This window comes from Pleurodeles waltl, chromosome 6 (assembly GCF_031143425.1).
Source record: "Pleurodeles waltl isolate 20211129_DDA chromosome 6, aPleWal1.hap1.20221129, whole genome shotgun sequence".
Taxonomy (NCBI): domain Eukaryota; kingdom Metazoa; phylum Chordata; class Amphibia; order Caudata; family Salamandridae; genus Pleurodeles; species Pleurodeles waltl.
The window spans coordinates 155,879,866-155,903,672 of record NC_090445.1 but is presented as its reverse complement, the minus strand read 5'-3'; the positions used below and the strand labels follow the sequence as shown (position 1 = coordinate 155,903,672).

The window sequence follows — 23,807 nt, the reverse complement described above, 5'->3', positions numbered from 1 at the left end:
ACTGAAAGTGATGGGTTCAAGCACCTCGTTGAAGGAGCCTGATAGAGGAGGGGCAAGTGTAATTAATTAAATATTTCTCTTTGTGTGACTGGCTGGCTCACTTTGTTGAATCCTCATTGCAGGCCGCTCACGCTTCCATCATCCCGAGATCGGTAAGCTGAGCACCATTAAATTCAGTAATATTGACACCCGTTACTTTCTGTGCTTAGAAGCAGCAGACGGGCAGCAAAAAGGATTATAAAACATACACGTTGTTATTATTTTAATTATCACTACGTATTTGATGCATTATTGCCTGTGATGACATTTTGCATAGGGATACATAAACCTTAACTTTTGCCTGTGAAGTTTAGCAAATTTGAAAAACTTCACACTTTGTGAAATCACAAAAGTTGATCAACTTTGCAAAACTTCAGCCTGAAAACCGAATTAAACCAAAAACTTTATTCGGAAGACTTTTCACTAAAATCTTTTTTGTAAAATAATTTCCCTCTAGAAGTGGGACTTTTATGTTCTATTTTTTTTAGGATTGTATGCCCCAGTTTTTTAAAACCATCACACGCCTTGTTAACCTCCATGGAAACATGGCATTGTGTATAGAGGACTACCAAGGGGCGTAATGCATGCCCCTGCAGCTCCTGTGGCGCAAGGGGGCGGGGGACTTCTTCGGGAGGGGGGCATTTATCTAGGGTCGATAATCATCTGTGAGATACAGGAGTCTCAGGGGCTCTTCAGCACATTCTACAGGGAGGCCTCATCATTTTGAGTTAGCCACTTTGAAGACCTTTGCAACTTTGTAATCCTATATCATAATACATTGTTGACAGCTCCTCGGCACTAACGTTCACATGTTCACATGAACCTCTTGAGCGAACTTACAAGACATTGTCAATAAACTGAGAATTTCCATTAAAATATAAAATTTCTAAATTGGTTATGTAAAGTGTTTGCAGAATGCAGATGTCTCATTGGCCAGGTAAACTCAACATTTTCTGTGTTCCTCTTCATAGGATGGCTCCCGACAGAAGCAGAAGAAAACCGTGTCCTTCAGCACAATGCCCAATGACCGGAAAATCAACAGTACTGCTGCCTGCATCTCGTTCATGATGGAAGGATGTGAGATGAAGAAAGTCCGCTCCAATTCCAGGATGTACAACCGGTTCTTCCTGCTGGACTCAGACATGCGGTTCCTGAGGTGGGAGCCATCTAAAAAAGACTCTGAAAAGGCCAAAATAGAGATCAAGTCAATCCGCGAAGTGAGACTGGGCAAGAAAACGCCTGTGCTTCGGAGCAATGGCTTGTCGGATCAATTCCCTGATGAATGCGCCTTTTCAATCATCTACGGGGAAAATTACGAATCTTTGGATTTGGTGGCCACTACGGCTGATGTTGTAAACACCTGGGTGATGGGTCTGCGGTACCTCGTGTCTTATGGGAAGCAGACTCTAGACGTCCCTGATGCTAACCAAGCCAGCCTTCGGACATCTTGGATTTGTTCACTTTTTGATATTGCAGACATGGAAAAGGAAGGGCATATATCAGTGGCAAGGGCTACCCAACTCATCAAAGGCCTAAATCCGGGCATGAAAACCTCAACCATTGAGCTGAAATTCAAAGAGGTGCAGAAGGTCAATGAAAAAGTTGGAAGTGACATCACATGTGACATATTTGTGGAAGCCTATTGCGAGCTCTGCACACGACCGGAGATCTTCTTTCTTCTTGTGCAGTGCTCAAGTAACAAAGAATATCTGGACTTAAAGGACCTGATGATCTTTGCTGAGGTTGAGCAAGGAATGGAAGGGGTGACAGAGGACATGACTTTGGAGATCATCAATAAATACGAGCCATCAAAAGAGGGTCGGGAGCGGGGTTACCTCACCATTGACGGGTTTACCCGTTATCTGCTCTCCTCGGAATGTTATATTTTTGATTCACAGCACAAAAGGGTGTGTCAGGATATGAACCGTCCTATATCACACTACTACATTAATTCTGCCCACAATGCTTGCCTGTATGAGGATCACTTTTGGGGAACCTCTGACATCAGTGGCTACATTCATGCTCTAAAGATGGGCTGCCGTAGCATTGAGTTAGTAGTGTGGGATGGACCAGACAATGAACCTTTGATATTTATTGGACACTCTGTGTCGTCGCAAGTCTCCTTCCGGAGTGTTATCAGTGTCATAAGCCAGTATGCTTTTGAAGCCTCCGAGTACCCATTAATCCTGTGTTTGGTGGTCCACTGTTCTGTGAAACAGCAGAAACTGATGGCCCAGTGTCTGAGAAAGAACCTTGGTGACAAACTGTACTTAGACCCTCCCAATCCAGAGGACACCTACCTTCCATCTCCAGAATGTCTCAAAGGTAAAATTCTAATCAAGGGCAAAAAACTACCTCCAGACTGCGTTGATTCTGAGGGAGATGTGACAGATGAAGATGAAGGATTTGAGATCTACCGGAGGCTTAGTGAGGAGGAGAGGCACCAATTCAACGGGGGCCTACACAAGAGGCTGAGACTGTGCAAGGAGCTGTCAGACCTAATCAGCCTATGCCAGTCAGTGCACTTTAAAGACTTTGCAACCTCAAAGAAGAGCCAAAAGTACTGGGAGATGTGCTCGTTTAATGAAGTGGTAGCCAGCAGGTTCGCCAATGAGTATCCTGAAGACTTTGTCAGCTACAACAAAAAGTACTTGTCTCGGATCTACCCGAGCTCAATGAGAATTGATGCCAGTAATATGAACCCTCAGGACTATTGGAAGTGTGGGTGCCAGATCGTGGCCATGAACTATCAGACCCCAGGCTTGATGATGGACCTGAATGCGGGTTGGTTTCGCCAGAATGGGAATTGTGGGTATGTCTTGAGACCATCCATCATGCGGGAAGAGGTCTCTTACTTTAGTGCGAATGCTAAGGATTCTTTACCTGGAGTCTCAGCTCAGCTTCTTCATATAAAGATTATTAGTGGTCAAAACTTGCCCAAGCCAAAAGGCTCGGGGGCGAAGGGGGACGTTGTAGAGCCATATGTGTATGTTGAGATCCATGGGATTCCAGCTGACTGTGCAGAACAAAGGACTAAGACCATCACTCAGAATGGAGGGAACCCAATATTTGATGAGACCTTTGAGTTCCAGATTAACTTACCAGAGTTGGCTGTGTTGCGTTTTGTGGTGCTAGATGATGATTACATCGGCGATGAGTTCATTGCTCAGTACACCATCCCTTTCGAATGCCTTCAGTTTGGCTATCGCCATGTGCCCTTGCAGTCCCTTACTGGTGATTTCCTCCAGAACACTACCCTTTTTGTTCATGTGGCCATTACCAACCGGCGAGGAGGGGGGCGGGTACACAAACGTGGTATCTCAGTGCGGAAGGGGAAGAAAGTACGGGAGTACACGTCCACCAAGACAACTGGTATCAAAGCTATCGATGAGGTGTTCAGGACAGCAACCCAGCCATTGAGGGAGGCGACGGATCTCCGAGAAAACTTGCAGGTATGAGTTGCTGTTGCATTCATTGATAAACGTTTTGCTATATTCACTTGGTTATTCTACGTGTTTTCTTGCTTCAGATACCCCTCTTGAGGAAAGCATTAATTCGCCAGACAATACCCCCTTTGCCGTAGATTCATGACATAATATGGCCTTATTACAACTTGTCCACAAATACAGATTCATGTGCAGACTCCAGTTTGCACCCAAATTCGAATTATAATTGATGGGTTAATTGCCCCTTTCCAAGTGTTTACCCACACATATTTTCAGCTAGTAGAATCTGGCAAAAGCGTGTGGGTAGACTGTAGAAATTTTGAGTTTGCATAGCTCTGAAAGGAATAAAACATACACAACTAGTGCAATGACACCCCATTTGGAGATCCAAAACGATTGAGGTTGTTTCACCAAAATGCTATCGGTAGTGGAAGTGACATAACACACCTTTGACCTTAAGGAGATCACAGGAAGTGACATCATATGACTTTGACCAGAGCCCTTACCACTGTGTCAAATCTGCTCTCTATATTAAGGCATTCTAAAACTGGCATGGATAACAGTCAGATTAATGCCCTAATTTTACTGGACATTTCAGAAGCATTTAACATGGCCAACCATATTATCTTGAGTAACCTTCTTGATGCCACTGGCTGTGAGGAATCAGCACTGAAATCCGTCACCTCATTGCTGTTAAAGCAAACCCAGACCATTACGTTTCGTTCTTTAACTGGACAGCAGGTCTTTAATAACTTGCAGAGTGTGTCGGGGAGCCTCATTATCCTGTATATATATATATTTAAAATATACAAGCTGTTGGAAAAGAGAATAAAAAGTATGTATGTACAGTGCCGCCTCCTGCGTTATGGTGGAGGAGCGCCGCTCCACTAACTTCAGCCAACAGATGAAAACATTAAAAGTATGAAGAACAGCAGGCACAGGCTCCCAGTCCCTGCTGGAGCGCAAAACCATCCTGCTCAGATAAACCCCAGTGCTTCTTTCATTCTGGGTAATAGTTTTACCAGCACAAGAAGGGCGTCTGGATTGGTGCAGGGGTATCTGGTAGGCTGTGCACCATGAGCAGAAGAGTGACGAGGCAGCAGGGCAGTCGGCGGCAGATAAGTGAGTTTTTATTATTTTTGTATTGTCCTTGTGCTGCCACACCACTTTTCGCTAATAGCAGCCACCACTGTATATGCTTGGGGATGACACTCAGGTGAAAGTGCATATAGACAACCAACTTTCATTTCAATCGGAGTTCCAATAGATACTACAATTATTCTGGAACTGGATGGGGAGAAAAATATTGAAGGTGAATTCAGACAAGACTGAGATTCTGGTGACCAACTATCATAGTGATCCATGTCTGGATGTTTATTGGCCCCCAGAAATGGGAAATTATCCACTCAGACAAAAAAGCTAATGTTGTTGGGCTTGATTCACAGTTAACCCTATCAGCTCAGATTAGAGCAGTGATATCCTCCTGTGCATACTACATGGGAATGTAACAGAAAATATTATTCCTTCTCTCTATGGACTATAAATTACCCACAGGCAGAATCCTTAGTGAGGTTTGTCTGCTTTATTGTAACTCTCTGTGCTTGGCGTTACCAGCAGGACTACTGTAAACATTCCAAATTATTGAGATCATCACTGCATGGTTGATTTTTGGCAGTGCACGCAACACCCTGTTGTATGTGAATTAATGGAAAAATGAAAACTGAGAAAATACATTGGAGGAAACAAATTCATGGAAAACCATTTTTTAGGAAAGAGAATTTTAAGTAAATACAAATAAATCAAAAATTAAAGGAAACATTTTCAAAGAAAGATAATTGTAAGAAAATACAGTTAAATTGAAAATTACATAAAAAAGCTGTAATAAGTAAATAGTATTATTTTATTACAAACATCACCGAGTTAATCAATTTTTCCAATTTCATGACGGAATCCAAGTGCCTTATTTCATTCTTTGCCCTTAATTTAGACACAGCAACATTATTATGCACCCCCTAAAACACCATACTTCCTTAACAAAGTGGGGTTGGGAGATATAAATCGATAGGGGGAATTGGGATAAAGGATCTATGTATCTGTGCATCTACATGAACTCTGCATAAAAAGAGAATGTTTTTTTCAAGACTAATTTCATTTTTATCTTTAACAATAAGCATGCAAAAGGCAATTAAAAACATATTCTCTGAATTGTTTTTGATGAAATGGGAAACACCATTCATCCTGCAAATGTCATTAAACAGTTTAATTGAATTTTTTCTCAGTAATGATATTCCATGAAATTGTTTTTCTTTGAAATCACATAGAGACCAACCAACTATTGTCTAAACTACATTGGTTACCATTTCCGCATCACATTTAGTTCAAATTCTGCTTTATCGTCTTCACGTCCTTACAGTTTAATTGCTGGGCTTTGTTAGCAGTTGCTTGAAAGGTTATATTTCTTCTAGAACAGCATGATCATCCCTAACAAACTCTCTGTTTGCAGATTTTAGAAACCCCTAGAATTCTCTTCCTAAGTCACTAAGGTTCGTCATCCTCCCTCCTGGAGTTTAAAACACATTTAAAACCGTCTCTTTTCCCAATCGTTTGGAACTTAACCACTCAAACAACAACAGAGATTTGGGTTTTCTGTCCTCCTCTTATATCTAAACATGTCCCAAGAGGTCTTGGTGATATAGTGCAAATTAAATAATAAGACAACAAAAGAATAAAATGAACATTTGTACAGAACAAACGTAGGTGACAGGCAGGTGAGCGCTATAGAGGGTCTAAACCAGAGAGAAATTGAGCAAATGGGTATAGGCAGGGGTTCTGGCTACTGGGAGGTGATGTAGACTATCTAGTATGTTTCGATGTTGTCTTTAAATAGGTGTTTTTTTCAGACCTTTGCTATGTTGAAAAGGGGAAGATATGGGGACAATGTTGTAGATTCTAGGTATACAAATGGTGAAAGTCATTTGCTTGTTTACCTCACAGTCATCCCACAAGGCCCTCATGGAAGGAGAGTATGAAGATACCTCTTCAAGGAAACTCCACATACTGTTGATGATTTAAGGGGAGCACTTGTGCCTTCCTTTGTGACTTAACAGCATCTGGCAAGTTGAACTGGTCCAGCAAAATCTCACGGTGCCTATGTCCACACAAATATAGAATAAGAGCAGAGTTGGCCTTTCTTGTTTAACACAGATTTACAATGCCAGGGGATTCTTCTGAATAAACTGTAACATGAACTTTCTGTTGCACTGGGGACCAACAACGTGCTGCCCTGGAATCAGAGATCTCTTCCAATGCAAGCTTCAACCACCTACAGCTTTACCTTCTGTAGCTCCTTCACTCTCAGCATAGCCAATCCAAAGTTGGGCACTCTGCCTGAGAGTTACATGACTTGATCACTCTGTAAAAGCAGTCACTTGTGAGGGTATCCTAATGCTGAAAGACCCTAGTGGCTTCTGCGGTTCTGGTAGGCTCCTTGTCTAGTGAACCTGGCCATCCTCGGTGTGACCAGGCAGCTCTGAGGGTGGTCTGCTGCTCCTGCTCATGTGTATTTAGTGCTTACCTTGGAATTCTCTGGGAGTTTTGTCTCAGGGTTCTTCCCCTTCACCGACTCTCCCAGGCGGGTCACTAGGTAAGAAGTCAGATCCCCAGCCCTCTTGAAGACCTTCTGGGAGACCACAACATCAAATTACAGACCATGAGGACAGTTTGGTAGACAGTCAGTGTCTGCCAGGGCAGTCCCACTTCAGGTGGTCTGTGCCTCTGCAGGCGAGGGAAACCTGCTGGGTTTAGGGAAATTAGAGAAATAGGTGTTTGGGTCAGCTTCGAACTGGCAAGCCTACTCGTCTTACGAAGTCTGTTCCTCTCTCCTTCTGCTCTCTCGCATTTCCACTCCATGACTTGATGATCCTCCTTGACTTTTTATACTGAGACTTTAAGCAGAGTCTTCAAAGGGTCTGAACTGTGGCACAGGAGTACCTCTAGGTACTTCACTGGTGTGTGTTTATCTGGACAGCCAATCTAGGTTTCTCTCCAGGATCTCATCCTTCTGAAGTCTTCTGATGGTGTTTTCTGAGCTGAGCCTTTCCCTGCCTCCAGATAGTGCTTGAGCCATCCTGAATCGTGCACTCACTTGCCTGAAGAGTATGCAGCTCTCAGTGGTCCTTCTCTTTCCATGCTGTGCAGTGCACAGACACCACCATTTGGTATTTCTAGTAACTCTTTCACAAAATAAATATACACAACACCCCCTATACATGAAGTACTTTCCCTCCTTTCACCCTCCACTTGAACATCACTGTTCACCACAGCATCCTGAAGGCACCCTTCAGAGTCAGCTTGGCCAGTCAGACCTCCAGGTCTAATGACGTGTTGTAATCAATGATAGATGCTCGTAGGTTATAAAATAAGTAGGTTTATTAGCTGAGTTGTAGGTTACAGACAAGGCCCCACCAGGGACAGCATCCTACTGCTCAGCCCTTTCTCACTCCAACCGTCCACTCATCCGAGCACAAACACTGTCAACATTCCTACCATACAATGACCTCACTCTCCGGCGGAGCAGCAGGGAACATTAAGGTAGTGGGGAGAATGCATGAGATAGAAAGAGGCCACAACACATCTCCCCCTAATGAAAACAATGAAATATTCAACAGAACAGAAAATGGCAATACACCCATGTCAACAGTCCTCCAAATCTGGGTACCACCCCATCGAAATAAACACAACAGGTTAACAAACAATCTTTGAAATAAACAGAAAAGGTTAACAAACACTCACTCTGCATAACCTCAATACTCCAATGGGATGTAAGATGGTAAAACACAGTTAATTAATAATTCCACAAATTTACAATACAAGTGTCCAAATAACACAAAACTTCCCTGCTCACCCCAACAGAGAACACTAACTAACTACCTGTTCCCCTCCACATCATGCACAATATACCAGGACCAGGCGGTTGCCTTTCACAACACTCAACGGGACTGGAGTTTCTCCCACCTCTACTGCATTGGGGTGTAACCACGTACCCCCATTACCGTACACTTAAATCGACCCAGGGTTTCACCTACCCTCTAATGCATTGGGGGTGTAATCATGTACTCCAATCACCCTATACTTGACCAGGGTTTCACCTACCCTCTACTGCACTGGGATGTAACTACCTACCCTCTTCACATTGGGCCTAAAACATTGCCCCCACATCGTTAATTCCATAGGAAGGATTAACACATATCCCTGGGGCGTACCTCCCTTAACATTGGGCTTAGCATACTGCTTCCACCTCCTCAACCCCATAGGAAGGATTGACACATATCACTGGGGCGTACCTCCCTTAACATTGGGCTTAACACACTGCCTCACATCCTTAACCCCATAGGAAGGATTGATACATCACTGGGGCATGTCCCCCTTAACATTGGGCTTAACACGCTGACCCCCTACATCCTTACCCCTTAGGAAGGATGGTCAAAAACACAGTCACAAATATGAACCAAGATACTAATATCAAGACATTAAAATGTCACTCTGCACATGTGACTCTAGCATCCAACTTCAAATTATACTTCTCTAAAAACAAGCATAGCTTTGAAACTTCATCCCAATATACACAGACAAAATAGGGTAAGCAACATTTCATGTTAAAATAACATTAGGGCGCACCTCCCATGCGTAACATACATGCCACGACTTAACAACTTTAAAACACGTCAGTAACAGCATAACATTTCTCAGTTCAATACAACATTAATAATTCATTTCAGCAGCAGCAAGCATTGTCAGCATAAACATAACATTGCCCAGTGCAACCCAATGCATCTTTAAACTCCAGTACAGCAGCATTGAAAAATACACTCAAGCAATGTATGGTATTGAGTAAAATGCACATGACGGTATATCTAAAGTAAAATTATTCCCTGGAAAATATTCAAATACTCCACGCCGATGAGCAACTTCTCACCCGAATACATTGCCACTGTACATTTTATTCCATTTACATGCACGCACAGTTCTATATCCTCGTACGAAAAACTGGCACACATGTTCTTCACTGTACATGAGCTGTTCCCATGTGCCAGGTCGGTGCTGTAGTCTGCCTCTCGGAAGGTTTCCCGGAAACAGTTCAGGTACCCAATGATCTCTCTCATATAATAGAAGGCGGGGAAACTCAGCAACCCAGTCAACAGGTAGACTGTAATTGTTATTCACAGTGTGTGCCCTTAAGCACAGTGCTTCAAGTGGCTGCTGCACAGGTTCACTGATGACTCTTCAGCTAGTGTTTACATTTTGACACCAGTTGTTCCTCTGACTTTCCACTAGGTTACCAAATGTTCAGTGCCATGCATTTTTAACTCGGTACACAGGCCCCCATTTCCTCAATATACCCAGTTCATACAAGCAGGTACAACAGATCTGGCTCCGTGCACAGCTGAGCAGACCACCTTCTCAGTCTGCAGGCCACTGCACTCCCAGTTTGCTGCGCACCTAGTAGATGAAAAAGCTTGCCTTGAAGTTAAACAGGCCACTTGCCCTTCAACTTCGTTTGTGTACAGGCTGTCTGGTAGAAAATACACTGGTGGGGCTTCCAGGGCTTTCTCCTTCACTTCAATCTTCAGTTCCTTTTGCTTTATATTTTTATCTTAGGTTTTCAATCTCTCTTCTCTTGGTTGTCTTCTGTAATCTGGTTCCTCCCTGGTTTTCTGTAGGTTCAGTTTCTTTCTTCTTTCACCCGCTGGTTTTTCCTTAAATCGTCACCAGTGTTGTAATCAAGGATGGATGCTTGTAGGTTATAAAAGAAATAGGATTATTAGCTTAGTTGTAAGTTACAGATAAAGCCCCACCACGTGCATCATCCTGCCACTCAGCCCTTCTCACTCCAACTGTCCACTCATCCGAGCACAAACACTGTCAACATACCAACCATACAACTTATTTGACTCCTATCTCTTAGCCATTGGAGGAGAAAAATTCTCAGCAGTTAGGAAACAAGGAATTCTTCTACATAACCTAGGAGTAGAAGGCAGGAACATTTACGACAGTTTAGAAATGATACCTGTGGAGGTGGCAGATGAAGAACACAGGGATGTATACAATATGTCGGTAGTGATGTTGGCCAAATATTTCGAATCCAGATTGAATGCAGTTCTAGAAAGACATACATTTTTTGCAAGGACCCAAGGAAAAACTGAAAATGTTGGCAATTGTATAGTGGCTCTATGTACTTTAGCACGCACATGTGACTTTGGGGTTATCACTGATTCCCAGATTAGAGACCAGCTGGTGCGTTGCACCAACAGCAAAAGAGTACAGGAAAAACCTTTGACGAAAAGTCCTGATTTAAGAGAGGCGATAGTGGAAGGAATGGAGTGTACAAACTCTTGGTTAAAGGAAATAAATGACATTTATCTACTTGGTTGCTCACATACTGAGGTTATCAAGAATTTGCATGATCTCAGCGTTGTATCCAAAGTAAATGCTGACTATAGAACATCTTTTTCTTTCAAAGAAAAACACAGCAACGAAGTTAAAACAAAATGTTTTCGCTGTGGTAACCCGGGGCACTCAGCTAACTACCCAAATTGTTATGCAAGAAATTCCACATGTAGGAAGTGTGGAAAGAGGGGTCATTATGCACGAGTTTGCAAGGGTGACAAATCCCTAATTGTAGATGTAGTGTCAGAGAACATGAACAAAATGGTATTCAATATTAAACCTAATGATAACCAGATAATAGAGAATGTGGAGACGGTTGATGATGGTCCGATTGCTATGCCTGAATGTTCCATCAAGATAGACAACCAGATTGTTACTGTTGACACCAACGGGAGCAGGCTGCCTCCATCAAGCCTCAACCAACTGGCCACACACAGAACCCTGAGTTCCCGAAGTTCCCAGCCATCATAAGGTTCTGTTGCCATAACATTAAAAGAAGCACATAAAATGGTAGAACATAACTCATCCCCCATCCCCCACAGTTGGCAAATGAAACTTAGTACATATCAATAAAAAAAAATTAAAGGTTACTGTGTTTATGACCATCCTCCCTATGGGGTAAGGATGTGGGGGGTCAGCGTGTTAAGCCCAATGTTAAGGGGGATACGCCCCAGTGATGTGTCAATCCTTCCTATGGGGTTAAGGATGTGGGGGCAGTGTTTTAGGCCCAATGTGAAGGGGGTAGATAGTTACATCCCAATGCAGTAGAGGGTAGGTGAAACCCTGGTCCTGTTCGAGTATAGGGTGATGGGAGTACGTGATTACACCCCAGTGCAGTAGAGGGCAGGTGAAACCCTGGTTCTGTTTACGCGAATGGTGATGGGGGTACGTGGTTACACCCCAAGGCAGTGGAGAGTAGGTGAAACCCTGGTTCTGTTTAAGTGAATGGTGATGGGGGTACGTGTTTACACCCCAATGCAGTAGAGGTGGAATAAACTCCAGTCCCGTTGAGTGTTGAGTTGTGGAAGGCAACTGGCTGGTCCTGTTATAGTGTGCATGATGTGGAGGGGAATAGGTAGTTAGTTAGTGTTCTCTGTTGGGTGAGCAGGGAAGTTTTGTGTTATATGTACACTTGTATTGTAAATTTGTGGAACATGTTGATTAACTGTGTTTTACCATCTTACATCCCATCCTCGTTGCCAGTGTTGTAATCAATGATGAATGCTCGTAAGCTGTTAGCTTAGTTGTAGGTTACAGATAAAGCCCCACCAGGAGCAGCATCCTGCCGCTCAGCCCTTCTCACTCCAACTGGTCACTCATCCGAGCACAAACACTCTCAACATTCCAACCATACAATGACGTCACTCGCTGGCTGCGCAGCAGGGAACATTATGGTGGTGGGGAGAATGCAGAAGATAGAAAGAGGCCAGAACATGACGCTTTGCTATTTGGATACTCTTCTAGCAATAACGCCATTTGTAGGCATTTGTTGCAATTTGGTGCCCTCCTGTTTTAATTAGTGGTCTGTTATAAGGCAGCTTTTACTGTGACTTTAATGTACCACCTGACCTGTGTGTCAGCATGTTAAAATTGTATTCAGAAGGAAACTCTTTTTTGCGTCACTCTCAGCTGGCATAGTATGGCTTATGAGCACAATAAATTCCAGCTACTTCTTCCGATAAGTCTTTGCAGCAGGATGTCATTTAGAAACTGCCTTTTCGCCGCTGTCTAGTGACCACTTTCCCAAGTAACCTATAACGACCAACTCCTCTTGTTACACTACATGGAGGCGGCTCGACGTTAACATAAAGTGATGCACTGCATTTGTGTACAGCAGGAAAGAAATGGTGCTCTGTCTCTTTTACAAGGTGGCCTTTATATTGACAATGTACAGTTCACGAGGACAGCAAGAGGGCTGGATGAGCTTATCACTGAGTGGGAGAAGAAAAATCACATCTATAGCAGATAATAATTTGCAGATTCTCTTATCAGTTGGAGGATGGATGTAAACATGGCAACGGCTCATGGCTGCCTAAATTAATATGAAGCCAGGATAAAACAAGCATTGGCAAAGCCAATTACCCGGTGATCATGTTCTTACTGCAGTGAGGCACACTCTGACTGTAAACGCTGCGCTATTTATATCCTGTGCTTATTGTAGTCGTACGTACACTGTAAATGCTGCACTATTCACTTCATGTGCTTAGTGCAGCCAGACACACACTGTAAACGCTGTACTACTCACATCATACATACACTGACTGTAAACACCGCACTAGGCATATCAAATCCTTAGTGCAGTCATACATACACTGTAAATGCTGCACTACTCATATCATGTGCTTAGGACAGTCAGACACACACTGTAAAAGATGCACTATTTATATCATGAGTTTAGTGCAGCCAGACACTCACTGATTGTAAATGCTGCACTAGTCATATCCTGTGCTCAGTGCAGTCATACATACACTGTAAATGCTGCACTAATAATTTCATGTGCTTAGTGCAGTCAGTCGTTCCCTGACTGTAAACGCTGCACTATTTATATCATGAGTTTAGTGCAGCCAGACACTCACTGACTGTAAATGCTGCACTAGTCATACCCTGTGCTCAGTGCAGTCATACTGTAAATGCTGCACTATTAATTTCATGTGCTTAGTGCAGTCAGTCGTTCTCTGACTGTAAATGCTGCACTATTTATATCATGAGTTTAGTGCAGCCAGACACTCACTGACTGTAAATGCTGCACTAGTCATATCCTGTGCTCAGTGCAGTCATACATACACTGTAAATGCTGCACTATTAATTTCATGGGCTTAGTGCAGTCAGTCGTTCATTGACTGTAAACGCTGCACTATGGACATCATGTGTTTAGTGCAGCCAGACACTGACTTAAAGCACTGTACTATTCATATCATGTGCTTAGTGTAGTCAAAGGCTTAACAGAGGCCCCTGCAGCCCGCAGTGCGGGAGCCCTCCAAGCTTTCCTAACCTCGAGGAGGCCCCCTCAGCCCCATCTAATATGAGTGTGGGGGGGCCTTCAGTATATCTTGCAGGGGATGGGACCCCACTGAGTGCAGTCATGCATACACTGTAAATGCTGCACTGTTCATATCATGTGCTTAGTGCTGTCAGGCACACACTGACTGTAAATGCTGCACTATTCATATCATGTGCTTAGTGCAGTCAGACACACACTGTTTGAAAACGCTGCTCAGTTCACATCATGTGCTTAGTGCTGCCAGACAATACTGACTATAAACACTGCACTATTTACATCATGTGCAGTCTTACATACACTGTAAACGCTGCACTATTCATATCATGTGCTTAGTGCAGTCATACATACACTGTAAACGATGCACTATTCATATCATGTGCTTAGTGCAGTCATATATACACTGTAAACGCTGCACTATTCATATAATGGGCTTAGTGCAGCCAGACACACACTGTAAACGCTGCACTAGTCATATGTGCTTAGTGCAGCCATACATACACTGTAAATACTGCGCTATTCATATCATGTGCTTGGTGCAATCATACATACACTGTAAACACTGCACTATTTATATCATGTGCTTGGTGCAGCCAGACATACGTTTACTGCAAATACTGTATTCTCTGTATTATGTTCACTGTAAAGGTGGACATATAGACGGGCTGTATACATTGTGGTTTGTGCAGCCTGGCTCGCAGGATAACTTTATGTGCATAGGTCAGGCCTTCACACATTGTAAACCCTGCACAGTACCACGTGCTTAGTGCAGTGAGACATATATGAACTGCAAGCACACACTATTCTTATTATGTGCTTAGCGCAGGAAGGCACATGCTTTAAGCGCTACTCTATTCGTACCACACCAAATTCCTGTAAACACTGCACTGTTTGTATCGTTCGTTGTATAGGTAAACATAGAGGCCGTGGAACAGAGTGGTCTCAATTTTGCAGCCCGACTCAGACTAACCTTTTGTGCTTAGTGCAGGTAGAAAAAGCCAACATACTTGAAACACCGTCTTAATTGTGTCACATGTGGCTAAATGCACATACAAAATGATAAGTACTGCACTACTTACATGTAGTAAGCACAGCACACATTCTGTTATGGGTTTTGTGTTAGCACACACACAGGGCCTGAAAACACCCCACAGCCTGCATTAAGTATCTATGAAGGTAGGCAGAGCCCTATTCACAAAAGAGTTACAAACCTGCTCCCGTAAAACCACTCTTATTTCTAAAACTCAGACACGTGTTGTCAGGTGTACCACTGAAAGTGCCATGTGACATTGGTGGACATTGCTGTTTCTCTGGGGCAGAATTGTTCACACTCCAAAATCCGCATTAGGGAAAAGGACCTTGCTGTGCAATTGCACATCTTTTCCCTCCAGGGGGAAATAGATTTCCTTATAGCGAAACCCCTACGTTCCAAAGAGGGTTAGCGGGGTTCCATTCCCTTTCCCTCCTGGAACAGGATTTACTCTAGCTCTTTCCTGGAGTAAATGTCCCACAATTTCTTTGGTGGGAAATGGCTAGTCTCAGTCCACCCATATAGGAGAGGGACAGGGAGAGGGAGAGAGAGGGGAGAGAAAGAGAGGGATTTATATATATATATGCAAAACAAGAATAGAGATCTCTGGGTAGTTCCCAATTTTAGGTGGAGAGCAACAAGGAGCACCCTGCAATACCAGCAACACTCTCGATTTGCTCACCTCAAATGTCTGTTTATCTAGCAAAATCTTTAAGCATTGGATCAGCACAGTGCTATCCACGCCGAGCTAGATAGTGAGAACGTTTTTTGCCATTTGTACAGCAAAATCTTTAAGCATAGGTTTGATACAGTGTCAACCTTGCTGAGCTGTAAAATGATAAAAGCCATTTACCCCTCCAGTCACAGTATTACAGCTTTGGACTGGTAAAATACCGTCCAAGCCAACCTGGAATAAGTAAAAGCAACCCCTGACACATGTTTCGCTCTCATTAGAGCTCATCAGAGAGGTTTAGCTTTGTCCAGACACAAGGGAGAACCCAGTATAAGTCAAAACAAATCCTTTTCAGGGTTAGAGTGACGCATAAATTATGCAAAAAAAGAATAGAGAACTCTGGGTAGTTCCCAAGTTTAGGTGGAAAGCAGCTCTAGTAAGGAGCACCCTGCAACACCAGCAACACTCTAGATTTGCTCACCTCAAATGTCTGTTTATCTAGCAAAATCTTTAAGCATTGGATCAGCACAGTGCTATCCACGCCGAGCTAGATAGTGACAAAGTCTTTTGCCATTTGTACAGCAAAGTCTTTAAGTATAGGTTTGATACATTGTCAACCTTGCTGAGCTGTGAAATTATAAAAGCCATTTACCACTCCAGGCACAGTATTACAGCTTTGGACTGGTAAAATCCCATCCACGCCACCCTGGAATGAGTAAAAGCAACCTCTGCCACATGTTTTGCTCTCATTAGAGCTCATCAGAGAGGTTTAGCTTTGTCCAGACACAAGGGAGCACCCAGTATAAGTCAAAACAAATCCCTTTCAGGGTTAGAGTGACGCATAAATTATGCACAAAAAAAAACAAATATAGAGAACTCTGGGTAGTTCCCAAGTTTAGGTGGAGAGCAGCTCTAGTAAGGAGCACCCTGCAACACCAGCAACACTCTAGATTTGCTCACCTCAAATGTCTGTTTATCTAGCAAAATTTTTAAGCATTGGATCAGCATAGTGCTATCCTCGCCGAGCTAGATAGTGACAAAGTTTTTTGCTATTTGTACAGCAACATCTTTAAGCATGGGTTTGACACAGTGTCAACCTTGCCGAGCTGTAAAATGACAAAAGCCATTTACTACTCCAGGCACAGTATTACAGCTTTGGACCGGTAAAATACCGTCCAAGTCAACCTGGAATGAGTAAAAGCAACCCCTGACACATGTTTCACTCTCATTAGAGCTCATCAGAGAGGTTTAGCTTTGTCCAGACACAAGGGAGCACCCAATATAAGTCAAAACAAATCCTTTTCAGGGTTAGAGTGACGCATAAATTATGCAAAAAAAAATAGAGAACTCTGGGTAGTTCCCAAGTTTAGGTGGAGAGCAGCTCTAGTAAGAAGCACCCTGCAATACCAGCGACACTCTAGATTTGGTCACCTCAAATGTATGTTCATCTAGCAAAGTCTTTAAGCATTGGATCAGCACAGTGCTATCCACGCCGAGCTAGATAGTGACAAAGTCTTTTGCCATTTGTACAGCAAAGTCTTTAAGCATAGGTTTGATACAGTGTCAATCTTGCCGAGCTGTAAAATGACAAAAACCATTTACCACTCCAGGAACAATATTATAGGTTTGGACTGGTAAAATACCGTCCAAGCCAACATGGAATGAGTAAAAGCAATATATATATATATATATATATATATATATCAGCATGCCCAATTATCATTCTTTTCAATATTTCACAGGCATAGAGCTATTTTCAGCCTTAAACACAAAAACATAACGCAGGACAGCCAAACAGCCATCTTGTAAACACTGCAGTAACAGTACTAGTTTGTTTTGCAGAATTAAAACCAACACCAGCATAAACACAAGCCATAAAACTAGAACATGGCTTCGTTGAAGCAGGTATTAAAATAGGAGACACTGTACACATAGTTGTATCAAACAGGATTAATCAGTGAATCATACATATTGCATAATTCGTACACTTTTGAAAATAATGAATAGTAATACTGTTATTAAATTAATTAATTTGGAAGACAGACAGTTATCTATATTTTACACTTTTATGGGATCCTTGCATAGAAATCAACCAAATTTAGGATTAACACTTTGTGACAATGGAAAATCACACATACCATCGCCTACAATAATCTAGTTGGCGAATTAGCAATTTACAAATTCCCCAGAAACAAAACCTCCTTTAACACCCCATGCACACTTCAGTATATTGATGGAAACATGAGAAAATAGGTCAGTGTTAGAAACTGGGTTACTGGTTGACTGGAATGTGAGATCTGGTCAAGCAGCAACCACAATCCTAGTTAGGGTAAGGCACAAACAAACCCCAAATTAACCTGTGCTCACCTCCTGGTAGCTTGGCACAGAACACTCAGGCTAAATATAGAGGCATTGTACAAAATATTTGTGAAAAACTTTAAACAGGAAAACACAACACAACAAGTAGAGGTGGGTGAAGAATTAGTCTCTACTGGCGGAGTTTGCGGAGTTTTCCCCACTCAGTGCAGAGTTCTGAAAAACTCTGCAAAGTGGCGCGAAGTGGAGTTTTTTCTCTCGCTCGTTCTGTCCAATGTCAAGCTGGTGAGCGTGGGTGAGAGAAATTACTAGGTTCACAGTGAGATTTCTGAATGCGAGAGGTCGGCCACTCCTGCTCATGATGAGGAAGCTGCTTCTCGCATTTAGGAAGCGACTGCTCAAATCGAAAATCTTCTCAAGCAGCAAAAAGAAGTTAGAGCCCTGAGACGCTACGCATGATGCAGTTTGCTCAGTACAGCACAGGAGAAACTCCTGGTGCTGAAAATCTGCCTGAACAGCTTGACTTACCCAAATCTTGCTGCTCGCGGAGCTCTGTGTAGCGCAGCAGAGTTTTTTCAGCACTTCACAGAGTTCCGCGTAGCAGAAGTCCGCAAACTCTGCCCAGACGTAACAAAAAGATCCCACACCAGGATAGAAAAATAGAGCAAAGTTTACTTAATAAAAGAAAACCAAAATGACAAAAACCCAATCCGTAGACTGGCGGTATGAATGTTTAGGGAAATACTGTAAAATAGAGAGTAAAAGCATAAAGCACCAACCAGGGAAATCTGGTTGCGCCGGACCACATCAAATTCAAAAGTTCAAGTGTCCGCGATGAAGCACGGGTTGGATACAGTCCCAGATTAGTCCCGCTGAAGGTTTACCTTATCAAGTTTTGTGCCAAGAATCTGGTTCACATGGAAGATCGCTGGGAGCAAGGACAGTGCCACTGGCAGTAGTCGGCATGGCACGAGGAGCAGGCTGGGTGTCGCAGACGAGTAGGTTGGTGCTTCATGCTGATGGCCCCCTTGGGTGATCAATATTTGCTTTGGAAAATACAAAATTGCAGAAGCTCATGCTGTTTTTCTGTGCAGGGACACTGTTTTTGTCTGAACCATCCTGTCGTGGTTGCAAAGAGCCCAAAAGCTTGAATTTAAGAGCTCGAGAGCCACACCAAGGGTGCAAGACCTGCAAGGCACCTCTTTGGGGTCAGGAAATCGCTGGAGACACATCCAGGAGCTGTTGGGGAGTCTGTTATGTCCCTGAAGCACCGATTAGGAGGCCAGCAAACTAGTCCTTTGAGTGGGTCAGGGTTCCTGGGTTCAACATGGAGTTGCGGGTCCAGTTCTTTTTCTCCAGGCAAGAAGGTAGCAAGTCAGCACAACAAGGCAGCAGCTCTTTCAGAGTACCAGTCTAGCAGAATTGCAGTTCTTGTAGCAGCAAAGCAGTCCTTTTTCCTGGCAGAGCATTGACAGGTCAGGACGTCTACTGAAGTGGTGGTGTCTAAGGTCCTTCTTTTATACTTTGGTATGCCTTTGACGTAGGGAGAAGCTTCTGGAAGCATGCCCTTGAAGTGCACAGATGCCCTCCTTCCCCTGCCCTGGTTCCAAGCTGGCTGAAGTGACAATGCAGGGTCGTTAGGCCCTTTGCGTGGGGACAGGACACAGCCTATTCAGGTGCAAGTAAGGCTGGGCCCATCTCCTCCCTCCCATCCTGCCAGTGTTGGCCCTCCCAGTCACACCTATGATCCCAATGTGTGTGGCTGTCTAGGAGGAGTACACAAAGCCAAACTGCTAACTACGCTCAGTCATGTGACCAGAGACAGGCTGAATGCACCAAATGGCTAAGGCAAGAAAATTCCAACTTCCTAAAAGTGGCATTTTCAGAACTCTGACTTTACCATAAGTTAAGATTTTAAATTAGGATGGATTCCAGAGACACCAAACATGAACCTGTTATCTCTTCCCATTTTTGAAATTACACTTATAAAATGCAATAATGAAACACCACTAGTAGCATTAAACATACAGGCCTTGGGTACATGTAATGCACTTTACTGTGGACTTCTAAGCAAATTAAATATGCCAATTGGTTATAAGCTAATGTGACCATGTTTTACGGAAAGGGCACAAGCACTTTAGTACTAGCTAGCAGTGGTAAAGTGCTGAAGAGTCCTAAAGCTAACAAAAACAAATTCAGCTAAAATAGGAGGAGGAAGGCAAAAAAGTTTGGGGATGACTTTTTGCCTATTACAATTGTATTTGCAGGACAAGTGAGTCTATCTGTGAAGGTCAGCATCCACTCAGGATCCCTGGCTGCTGGGATCTGAAGATGTCAATAGAGATAATACTTATTTTAAGGCATGCCAATGTCTTAATTCCCTACCAGGAACTGGGGCTAATCTGTGTCAAATCTCTTATCCTTGTGGCCTAAAGAATAGGTGACCTTTTCCATGCCTAAGTTGTCTCAGAGGTGTAGGATTTATACTTTCAGGTTCAGCCTCCCCAGGAGGCCAGGACAAACTGAATTACAGCCATCTTAGCCATGGATCTCTACCTGCCAAGCTGTGACTCCGGGAACATTTCCTAGAAAAGTAGAACCAGGATTTAGCACTGCAGGGGCAGGGGGAGGCAGGCCACACATGCGCACACATACACTCACCCATTTACATTCACACTTGCTCACACTTATGCTTTCAGAAGTATGCTCACATACACCCACTATTCACAAGCATATACACATGCATTCACATCACATCACACACACACAAGTGAACATACATGCATGCATACACACTTGCATACATGCACCAAATATTAAAAGAAAAGAACAACTTACTGGCCATAGCGGTGATCTCGGGTGGCAGGAGGGAAGTCTCTGTGGTTCCAGGAGAATAGGACTGCCCCCTCCTCTCATTGGCTGACCTTGTCATGGGTCTGCCAATAAGAGGAGGTGGGAGTCCTTCACTCGATACAGAGCAGAATGGGGTCAGTGAGACTTGCTGATCTCATCCCACTGTGTGACGAATATCACTGATGTACAGTCAGCCCTGGGTATTTCGGGGCTTAAAACTGGACCACGAGGTCCGAGTCTATCAGTGATGCTCTCCCCCGTCATGAGGGGAGGACTTCAATTGCTTTGGGAGATGTGAAATTTTCAGCCTGGCAAAGTTGAGCTCAGGCAGCTAGGCGCTGGCACATTTATTGCATATATAGCACCTGGCTGCCTGGCCTGGGCTGACCTTTGTTCATCTTGACAGACACTTCTGCAAAAAGGTGGTGGGGTGGGGCCCCTGCACCCTAAGGATGTGCTGGTGCTGGGTGTAGTATCAATACAGCTGGAGTATATGAAAAATCTGCTTCCTGCAGATAGATGAAGGAGGTTTCCTATAGGCTATCTTACAGTCCTATATCTTATCCCCCTCTGTGATTTTCCTGTCAAGTTCCTTTTCCATCTTCCCTGGTCCACAGTCTTGTTGACTAGTCCTTCGTAACAAATAACATGTAATGCATGGATATAATATGCTTATTCCAGACTCTGTCTCTCACCCAGTGTTAGAAAATAGTGAGGTATTGAAATGCAGCAGCTATTACTTCTGAGTTCAGTACCCAGTGTCGTACTTATCAGCAGCATTATTGCTTAGCCTCTGGGAGGATAAATTCATCTTTGATGTCTTTAAACAATTTTTTATCCTCCCTTCCACACAGAAGGATGCCAGCATGAAGTATCTTGATTCCCTCTACATCATGAAAGTGTTTCTGTTGATTCTTGGGGTGAACCTAGGGTTTTCAGATGTGGGAAAGGTGTAACAAAATTATACTCTTGCAGTGAAATATGACTATCAGACATCTTGTGTCACTTTTTTACTCAACTGCTCACCTTGCATAAAAAAAGTTGTGCTAGATAACAATAGGAAACTGGTTTGAGTAGAAAATGTATCTTTACAAAATATGTTCTTTGCAAAATCAATTTTCTAAATTACACGTAACACAAAATTTGGGAATTTTGTACATTTCACAAGCATAGTTAAAATTTCACACAGACCTAATAGGGGAAAGGAATGTGGTAAATTCTTTCTTGGTTCACAGTGTTTTCAAAATCTCTAGTAATACACTTGGCATAGACGTTTTCATCAATAGATGGGCACAACGTGTGCTTCTTCTCCCTCCTTGAAGCCAGAAGTAAGTGTAATTTGTTCCTGTGGCCATTGTCTTGCTTAACACTTGGAAGCAGCATGTATGTCCTTGAAGGGTCCATGAACGGAGAATAAAGACAAGCAGCATAAAAAACACCGGTCCAAAAGGATGGCCAAGGTAGAGAATTTTAGAGGAATCTGGCACTCAGAAATTCAGGCAGAAATAATTGAGGATCAAATCTAAAAGGATCAGAACATCCGGAGTAGATGAAGAGAACCAGATTCTAGGGAGAATTCTCTGGAGAAAAAAACAAGGACCAGAATTATTAAGTATGGCGATGAACCAAAGTTACTGGAGCATATCTGATGCATGTTGCTGATGGTTCCAGTTTCTTATACAATACAAAATCAGGAAATGATTTAGAGAAAGAAGCAAGAATTTTTATACAGGAAGTTACATCTCCATGGTGGACTGATCTAATAGTTGAGGTAACCTAGATGGTGGAAGTCATGCTGATTTTAGGAAAACAAAATATGCTGTTTCCTGTTTTGGAAGAAGGACAAACAGGAGAGCCTGAAAAGATTGCCATTTTGAGCAAGGTCTGGTGATTCTTGGAAGTTACAGGAATGGTGACAGAAAATGAGATAAGTGAACAAATGTTCCCCCTAGTTGGACAACGGAGAGATCATGATGAACATTATGGTCTGGTAAACCATGCTCACACATAATCAACCTGCTCCAGCATGTTGCATTGGGACGTGCTTGGAGATCCACAGTCAGACCGTAGACCGACCAGCTTTGTGGTACAACTATTCCAGTTAAAAATAAGTGTCTAAGTTCATCAGAGAAACTTTCCTGTTTACAGAGTCTGCTAGGAACCTGTCACTCCACAGTGGTTGAACTGGCAAGAGTGTAGTGGTGCCTAAGCCTACAGAAGATCTTGCAAAATTCCTCTGTGAAGCCAACAGGATCCAGAGCGTTTCATGCTTTTAACTGGTGTATGAAACCACTCACCTCTTTAACTAAAATTGAGTCATCTAAAGACTCGACTTGAGCTACAGAGATTTTTGAATAAACGCGGGAACCCAGGTGTTCATTTCACTATGCCATCTTCATCTGGCTCTTTGTTGTATAAAGTTTGATTAAAGTCTTGAAAGGTCACAGCTATTTCCATATTTCTCTAATTTTGCCTATCCTACCCAGGGCTAGAAAAATCTACTTGACCACTTGCAATGGCAAGTTTTATTTTATGAGGTCAAGCTATTTTTAGATTCCACTCAACCTTTCTGGTAGTGGACAAAGAACAGGTGTTCTGTTCAGTCAGAAACTGAAATAGCAATTAAGAATGCCTTTAAATCTTATTCTTGTCACATTTGCTCTGTGTTCAGAGACAGAGGTCAAAAGTCAGTTTGTCTTCTTGCAATGCAAATACTTTTCCTTGTGACTGCACAGTTCCAGGATTTTGTAAGGTGAACTGTCTGACCTATGTGAAATGAAAGGCTTTTGGTATCCGGTTTTTATAACACACAACATTTATATAACTAAGCCAACTTTACAAACATTTCAATATATATTTCAGTAGCTGTGAAAGACCATTTTTTCTACTTCTGTGTGATTAAAGATTTTTTTTAATAGAATGAAAAAAAAAGTCAGAACACTTTACTTGGTGATGTGCAAATGATAAATCTTTTCTGAACCCCAATTTTCACAGATTATTGTTTAT

The 23,807-nt window shown here is 42.9% G+C and overlaps 1 protein-coding gene across 3 annotated transcripts in view; it reads left to right on the top strand.

Moving 5' to 3' along the window:
• The window catches only part of LOC138299441 (inactive phospholipase C-like protein 2), a 469,418-nt gene that overhangs the window by 231,595 nt on the left and 214,016 nt on the right, over window positions 1–23,807 (top strand). For all 3 annotated transcript variants that reach the window (XM_069237682.1, XM_069237681.1, XM_069237680.1), the window contains exon 2: window positions 1,011–3,491. In XM_069237682.1, coding sequence (XP_069093783.1) covers window positions 1,056–3,491 — 2,436 coding nt within the window. In that variant the 5' untranslated portion in view covers window positions 1,011–1,055. The remainder of the gene's footprint in view (window positions 1–1,010; window positions 3,492–23,807) is intronic.